Below are 8,595 nucleotides of genomic sequence, written 5' to 3'. Positions count from 1 at the left end.
CCCCTTTCAGATTTAACAAAAAGCAGGTAAAAAGAAGCAAGCAGGGTAAAGAAATGGACATTAAAAGTTCTCTCATCCGAACCTCCACTGCCACCAAAACGCTAAAGCAAGGTACACTATTACATCCTCCACTTCAGTCCACAGAACGTTTCTTGACTGCAAGAGAGAGGCCCAAGTCTGACTTAAATTGTGGTGCAGTACAGATGCCCTGTGGTATCTGCATCGTTCTCTCTAGTCATGATACAAAGGTGCCATGGTCAATAGTTGTTACAGTATGTGGGAATAGTTGCAAGACTAATGCATTCCTAATTAGAGATGCTGCCTATCTAGTTGAATCACATTCATCTTCTTTAGTGTCCTCAACCTCAGCTACCCCCCTGGGCCATGTCATGTTATGTTCACGACACATCACTCATTTGCTTCCTTTTTTGCATATCGGGCACATTTCAGCATCTGCTCTCTCTGTATCCAAACCCTAATGGAGCGAACTGGCATCAGTCCATTTAGTACGTGATTATCGTGACGTAAGACGTGCCCATTTGTCCCTCCGTCCGTGACAATGGGACCATATCACTTTTAGGGACCTGGTAGTATAAAAGGCCAGAGAGAAGTCCGGGCTCTGCCACATAGACAGGGGGAAACCGCTGAAGAACGACTGGGAGAGAGATGGGGAAGTTTGTACTGTTTACCTGTCTGGCCTTTCTGCCAATGGTTCTCATTGAGGTAGGTGATGCTGTGTACTGTACTGTATCTTTGTTCCCCTTTATAGGCACTGGTTGGCACACAGATTCAAGCAAGGCAATTCTATTACGTATTACAATCTGGAATTTGTCTCTTTAAATTGGTGTTTGCAGTAGCTAAACATAATACTTTTAAATTCACATTGACTTTGCTTATTTAAAACATAGCAAACAAAAGTGAGCTGTCCACAAGCTGTTTCTTTGCTTTGTCAAATTAGTTCTGTTTGAATTTTTCAAATCACAGTGAAGGGAACAGTTTTATATTGCAAACCCAAATGTAATATATAATAATAATATATACCATTTAGTAGATGTCTTTATCCAAAGCGACTTACAGTGATGCGTGCATACATTTCACGTATGGTTGGTACCAGGATTCAAACCCACAATCCTGGTGTAACGGTCAGACGAAGAGGAGGAGTAGGGATTGGACCAAAGCGCAGCGTGATAATTTGACATAATGAAGTTATTAAAGTAAAGACGAAAACCGAAAACACTTCAACAAACTACAAAATAACAAACGTAGACAGACCTGAACTATGAGAACTTACATAAAACACGAAGAACGCACGAACAGGTACAGACTACAACAAACGAACGAACAAACCGAAACAGTCCCGTGTGGTGCAACATACACAGACACGGAAGACAATCACCCACAAACAAACAGTGTGAACAGCCAACCTTTATATGGTTCTCAATCAGAGGAAACGTCAAACACCTGTCCCTGATTGAGAACCATATAAGGCTAATTACACCTGACCTAAACATACAAACACAAAACATAGAATGCCCACCCCAACTCACGCCCTGACCAACTAAACACATACAAAAATAACAGAAAACAGGTCAGGAACGTGACACCTGGCCTGGCAAGCACTGTGCTGTACCTACTGAGGTCCAGTGGACCGATGTGGTTTGTAACCTAAAATGCATTATTATAGCTAATGTAGACAAATGACATGATAGGATAGCATTAATATATACTTGGTCTTACTAACTATACTTAGTCAATGCCATCAGTGACAGTGATAAGAAATACACCGTTTTTTGGGGGCATTTTCATACTATACATAATTCTATTATTTGCGTTATCTCACTTCCTTTTGTAAAGTCTTATAGGATTATAACAGCTATCAATTGAAACAACTGCAGTCCGTATGTAAATAGACATGACAATGTTAAAATCGTGCATATCAGTTGATACGATATCGTAACAATACAATATCTAGGCTGCTTAATGATCTGGGTTGCAGTAAACGTGTTCAACCCAGATCTAGAGTGCACAGAAAAAGAACATAGATCCTCTGGGCACTAGTGCTCGTTCTGTTATTTGTCTAATGAACAGTGTTTGATCACTACAGTGTTAATCTGAGTGTTCAAAACATTATGAACACCTGCTCTTCCAATGACAGACTGACCAGGTGAAACCAGGTGAACACTAGGATTCCTAATTGATGTCACTTGTTAAATCCACTCCAATCAGTGTAAATGAAGGGGAGGACGCAGGTTATAGAAGGATTTTTTTTTATTGTGTGTGTGTGCCATTCAGAGGGTGAATGGGCAAGACAAAAGATTTAACTGCCTTTGAACGGGGTTTGGTAGTAGGTGCCAGGCGCACCGGTTTGTGTCTAGAACTGCAATGCTGCTGGGATTTTCCACACTCAACAGTTTCCCGTATGTATCGAGAATGGTCCACCACCTAAAGGACATCCAGCCAACTTGACACAACCGTGGTAAGCATTGGAGTCAACATGGACCAGCACAGCATCCCGTGGAACGCTTTTGACTCCTTGTAGAGGTGCTTTGAGTGTTCAAATAGGATGAAGTGCTATTTATAACCAATCAAGGCAACAATTCCCTGTCACCAATCTCTCCTCTCCCTCCGGGCGGCAAGTAGCCAAGCAGTTAAGAGCGTTGGGCCAGTATGCGAAAGGTCACTGGTTTGAATCCATGAGTTGACTGTGTGAAAGATCTGTTGATGTGCCCTTGTCTCTAATTGCTCCTGTAAGTCGCTCGGGATAGGAGCGTCTGCTAAATGACAACAATGTAAATGTGTCTATGATTGTGTAATGGAAAGCTCAGGTGAGAGGAGATGAAGAGATAGGACTTATCTGTAAAAACAAAACAGACTGCTAGATTAGACCAGATGAAAGGCAGAGGAGAGAGTGAACACTTATGTAACACTGAGAGTACAGACCGCAACTGTCAACCAATGCGAACCGGAGCCAAATGCAAAGTAAGCGTGGCTGGTGCAGTCAGGTAGGGTCATGGGTGGTTGACCTTTGGTGGCATAGCCGTGAGTCATTGTCCACTCGGAGACAGAGTGTGGGAGGACTTTATCTCAGCCATCAGACAATTGGAGCCAATCCTGGCTAAAGGCCGCTACAAACGCAGCGATGGGTGCGTCGTCTTCACATGTATTCCTACATACTTTGCGTGGCTCAAATTCTGGAACGAACTGCATACGACGCTCTGTCGCGTGAAGTGTGTAGCGGCCTTAACACAGTCCAGTCTGTCCAGTCCCCAACCACCTCTCACACATCACCATAATGGATACTTACTGTGGGAATGTGCTTTTATCAATGCATCTTTGCTTGAAATGAATTGGCATAAGAATTCATGACGTAGATATGAAATGACAAATTCTAATTTAATATTGGCCATGATGTTATTTTTTCTTTAAAAAAAAATGTTTCACCTTTATTTAACCAGGTAGGCCAGTTGAGAACAAGTTCTCCTTTACAAATGCGACCTGGCCAAGATAAAGCAAAGCAGTGCGACAAAAACAGCAACACACATGGGATAAACAAACGTACAGTCAGTTATGCCTGTAATCATATGACGACTGACATTACGTTTAGATACATTACCATTTATGCACCATGGCATAGTTTATATGAGAGCGCTATAGCAGGACACCTCAATTAGCTTATTGCTCGTTGCTTGTTTCATAACTTACAATGACGTGATATACAGTGCCTTCAAAAAGTATTTATACCACTTGAATTATTCCACATTTTGTTGCGTTACAGTCTGAATTCAAAATGTATTTAATAGATTTGTTTCTCACCCATCTATACACAATACCCGATAATGACAAAGTGAAAACATGTTTAAAATTAAATATATACATATCTAATTTACATAAGTATTCACACCACTGAGTCAATACATGTTAGAATCACCTTTGGCAGCGATTACAACTGTCTTTCTGGGTAAGTTTCTAAGTGCTTTGCACACCTTGGATTGTACAATATTTGCACATTATTCTTTATAAAATTCTTCAAGCTCTGTCAAATTGGTTGTTGATCATTACTAGACAGCCATTTTCAAGTCTTGCCATAGATTTTAAAGCTGATTTAAGTCAAAACTGTAACTAGGCCACTCAGGAACATTCAATGTCATCATGGTAAGCTACTCCAGTGTATATTTGGCCTTGTGTTTTAGGTTATTGACCTGCTGAAAGATGAATTTGTCTGTTGAAAAGCAGACTAAACCACGTTTTCCTTGAGAATTTTGCCTGTGCTTAGTTCTACTCCGTTTCTTTTTATCCTAAAAACTTCACGAGTTCTTGCCGACGACAAGCATACCCATAACATGATGCAGCCACCACCATGCTTGAAAATATGAAAAGTGGTACTCAGTGATGTGTCGTGTTGGATTAGCCCCACACAGAACACTTTGTATTCAGGACATGACGTTCATAGCAGTTTAACTTCAGTGCCTTATTGTAAATAGGATGCATATTTTGGAATATTTTTATTATGTACAGGCTTCCTTCTTTTCACTCTGTCATTTAGGTTAGTATTGTGGAGTAACTACAATGTTGTTGATCCATCCTCAGTTATCCCCTATCACAGTCATTAAACTCTGTAACTGTTTTAAAGTCACCATTGGCCTCGTTGAAATCCCTGAGTGGTTTTCTTCCTCTACGGCAACTGAGTTAGGAAGGACGCCTGTATCTTTGTAGTGACTGGCTGTATTGATACACCATCCAAAGTGTAATTAATAACTTCACCATGCTCAAAAGGATATTCAATGTCTGCTTTTTTATTTTTACCCATCTACCAATAGGTACCCTTCCTTGCGAGGCAAAATCTCCCTGGTCTTTGTGGTTAAATCTGTGTTTGAAATTCACTGCTCAACTGAGGGACCTTACAGATAATTATGTGTGGGGTACAGAGAATAGGTAGTCATTCAAAAATCATGTTAAACACTATTATTGCACACAGAGTGAGTCCATGCAACTTATTATGTGACTTGTTGAACAATTGTTTACTCCTGAACTGATTTAGGCTTGCCACAACAAAGGGGTTTGACATTTCAGCTTTTAATTTTTTATTAATATGTTTAAAACAATTGGTATCGTGTGTAGGCTAGTGACACAAAATCTCAATTTAATATCTTTTAAATTCAGAATGTAATATCTGATTTATCTTTCGCCTCTGATCTTTGACAGGCTACCAACATAACTACCAGCACAGCTGTTATCCCTACAAACATTACGACAGTACCAGCAACTATCTCCTCAAACCCAGTCAGCAACCAACCCTTAAACACCACGTTTCCAAACAATTCCTCCATGATGACAACCTCCAATAACAACATCAGCAGTAATGTTACCATTGGACCTCCGACCACACCTGTCTCCAATCATACAACTACGGCCGCTAGAACCCTGGGCCCGCAGTCCACACGCTCTACTCAAGTCACTCACATCACCGCCACCACAACCACCCAAACCCCCACCACCCTCGAGTCCCTGCAGACCACTGAGTACACCGCAGCAAACCAAACCAACATAACTGCTACCAGCCATATGTCACCAACACCCCATGGAGGTACATCAGCCCTGCTGGGCTCTTGCAGTCTCCTCCTGTGGCCCCTGATCTCCATCATGATCCAAATGGTATAGGACTAAGAACACAGCCCTGTGGAACACTTTACTGGCCCATGTTTCCCGTTTCCTTCTACAGATCTTGACCTATGAAAATGCACTCTAAAAGAGTACATTACTTCACATTAATTCACTAAGACCTGTGTGCAGTTTCACAGGTGCAGGCTTAGTAATAATGAATAATAATAATGGAAAATGACTAATAACAATGAATAATAATTAGGAAGTTGCTATATAAAAAGTGGAAATTGTAGTAGGTGAGCTGTGTATACTATTTATAAGCCATGGGTATGTACCTTGCTAATGTCACACACCTTGCATTTATTGTATGAAGGAGCTATGAAGTGATTTGGGACTGAGAAAGACAGATCGAATTGACGAGTACTGAGCCTCACCCCCCGATTCACCACTGCCAATGACTGGTCCCCACCACCATGAATATTTATATCACTCATACGCAATATTCCCGGAAACATCATCAGGAGCACAAGCTACAAAAATTCTTACAATTTACATAAGCAAAGGACATGTGATTGTATTGTAGCTGTAAATAAAAAACATACTTGTAAAGTACTACCATTGTACTGTATTGTATTACCATTGTATTGTAGTACTTAAAAAATATAGATATTTTAATTTTGTTCTATCTATGTGGTAAAAATGACTGCCATTAAAAGGGTACAGCAACATTTGAAATATGGTTATATGACAAAAAGTGATTCATCCATTGATCTTGAGAGACAATGACCAAAAATATTGCTTGGTTTTCTTCATTTACTTACCCCACAGCCAGCATTAGCATCGCTGTTAGTGAAACACTGGTAGTGGTAGGGCCTATGGCAGGATCCCTCAAAAAGCATGCCTAAATCCTCAAAGTCACTTCAAACCAAATGTTACAGCAACTCAAACACCACAACAAGTTGCACATATAGAATGTTGGATGATATTATAGAAATGTGTGTATTTATATAACATTTCCCTTAGAATAACCAAAAATCTGAAAGTACACACAAACACAGCCCTATTGTCACGTTCCTGACCTGTTTTCCTTTGTTTTGTATTCATTTTAGTTGGTCAGGGCGTGAGTTGGGTGGGTTTGTCTATGTTTGTATTTCTATGTGGGGTTTTGTGTTCGGCCTGGTATGATTCTCAATTAGAGACAGGTGTGTATTGTTTGTCTCTAATTGAGAGTCATACAAAGGCAGCCAGGGTTTCACTGGTGTTTTGTGGGTGTTTGTTTCCTGTGTCAGTGTTTGGACCACACAGGACTGTTTAAGGTTAGTCACGTTTGTTATTTTGTAGGTTTAAGTGTTTTCTTGTTGTTTCATTGAATCATGAACACTTACCTCTCCGCATCTTGGTCTGATCCATGCTCCTCCTCGTCTGAGGAGGAGAACTACATTGACTGCCTTAACAGAAACACCCACCACAACAGGACCAAGCGGATTGAGGAAGGAAGGCAAGAACAACAGCAATGGGGAAAAGAGGAATGGACTTGGGAGGAGATCCTGGACGGCAAAGGACCCTGGACTCAGCCAGGGGAATATCGCCGTCCCAAAGCGGAGCTGGAGGCAGCGAAAGCGGAGAGGAGGTTCTATGAGGCAAAAGCACGTAAGAGCGGCTGGAAGCCCGAGAGGCTCACCCAAAAATTTCTTGGGGGGGGCTAAAGGGGAGTGTGGCGAAGCCGGGTTGGATACCTGAGCCAACTCCCCGGGCTTGCCGTGGAGTGAGAGGGCGTCGTACTGGTCAGACACCGTGTTATGCGGTAAAGCGCACGGTGTCCCCAGTACGTGTGCTTAACCCAGTGCGGGCTATTCCACCTTGCCGCACTGGGAGGGCTAGGTTGGGCATCGAGCCGGATGCCATGAAGCCGGCCCAACGTATCTGGCCTCCAGTACGTCTCCTCGGGCCGGCGTACATGGCACCAACCTTACAGGTGGTGTCCCCGGTTCGCCTGCATAGCCCAGTGTGGGCTATTCCACCTCGCCGCACTGGCAGGGCTACGGGGACCATTCAACCTGGTAAGGTTGGAGAGGCTCGGTGCTCAAGAGCGCGTGTCGTCCTTCACGGTCCGGTATATCCGGCGCCACCTTCCCACCCCAGCCCAGTACCATCAGTGCCTACACCACGCACCAAGCCTCCTGTGCGTCTCCAGAGCCCTGGGCGCACTGTTCCTTCTCCCCGCACTCGCCCTGAGGTGCGTGCCCTCAGCCCGGTACCTCCAGTTCCGGTACCACGCACCAGGCCTAGAGTGCGCCACGAGAGTCCAGTGTGCCCTGTTCCTGTTCCCCGCACTCGCCCTGAGGTGCGTGCCCTCAGCCCGGTACCTCCAGTTCCGGTACCACGCACCAGGCCTATAGTGCGTCTCAGCCGGCCAGAGTCTGCCGTCTGCCCAGCGGTGCCTGAACGGCCCGTCTGCCCAGCGCCGTCTGAGCCATCTGTCTGCCCAGCGCCGTCTGAGCCATCTGTCTGCCCAGCGCCGTCTGAGCCATCTGTCTGCCCAGCGCCGTCTGAGCCATCTGTCTGCCCAGCGCCGTCTGAGCCATCTGTCTGCCCAGCGCCGTCTGAGCCATCTGTCTGCCCAGCGCCATCTGAGTCATCCGTCTGCCACGAGCCATTAGAGCCGCCCGTCTGTCCCGAGCCAGTAGAGCCGTCCGTCAGTCAGGAGCCGCTAGAGCCGTCCGTCAGTCAGGAGCCGCTAGAGCCGTCCGTCAGTCAGGAGTTGCCAGAGACGCCCGCCAGTCAGGAGCTGCCAGAGACGCCCGCCAGTCAGGAGCTGCCAGAGACGCCCGCCAGTCAGGAGCTGCCAGAGACGCCCGCCAGTCAGGAGCTGCCAGGGACGCCCGCCAGTCAGGAGCTGCCAGAGACGCCCTACAGTCCGGAGCTGCCCTACAGTCCGGAGCTGCCCTACAGTCCGGAGCTGCCCTACAGTCCGGAGCTGCCCTACAGTCCGGA

The 8,595-nt window shown here is 44.7% G+C and overlaps 1 protein-coding gene across 1 annotated transcript; it reads left to right on the top strand.

Moving 5' to 3' along the window:
• The first annotated feature begins 362 nt into the window (after positions 1-362).
• On the top strand, positions 363-6,213 carry LOC129830566 (mucin-2-like). Its single transcript, XM_055893137.1, has 2 exons — positions 363-723; positions 5,203-6,213. Exons 1-2 carry the CDS (start codon positions 667-669, stop codon positions 5,656-5,658), a joined length of 513 nt encoding a protein of 170 aa, XP_055749112.1. The 5' UTR covers positions 363-666; the 3' UTR covers positions 5,659-6,213.
• Positions 6,214-8,595: the final 2,382 nt, after the last annotated feature.

Source organism: Salvelinus fontinalis, chromosome 32 (assembly GCF_029448725.1).
Source record: "Salvelinus fontinalis isolate EN_2023a chromosome 32, ASM2944872v1, whole genome shotgun sequence".
Taxonomy (NCBI): domain Eukaryota; kingdom Metazoa; phylum Chordata; class Actinopteri; order Salmoniformes; family Salmonidae; genus Salvelinus; species Salvelinus fontinalis.
The sequence above is the reverse complement of the archived record's forward strand: the minus strand, read 5'-3'. Positions and strand labels throughout refer to the sequence as shown.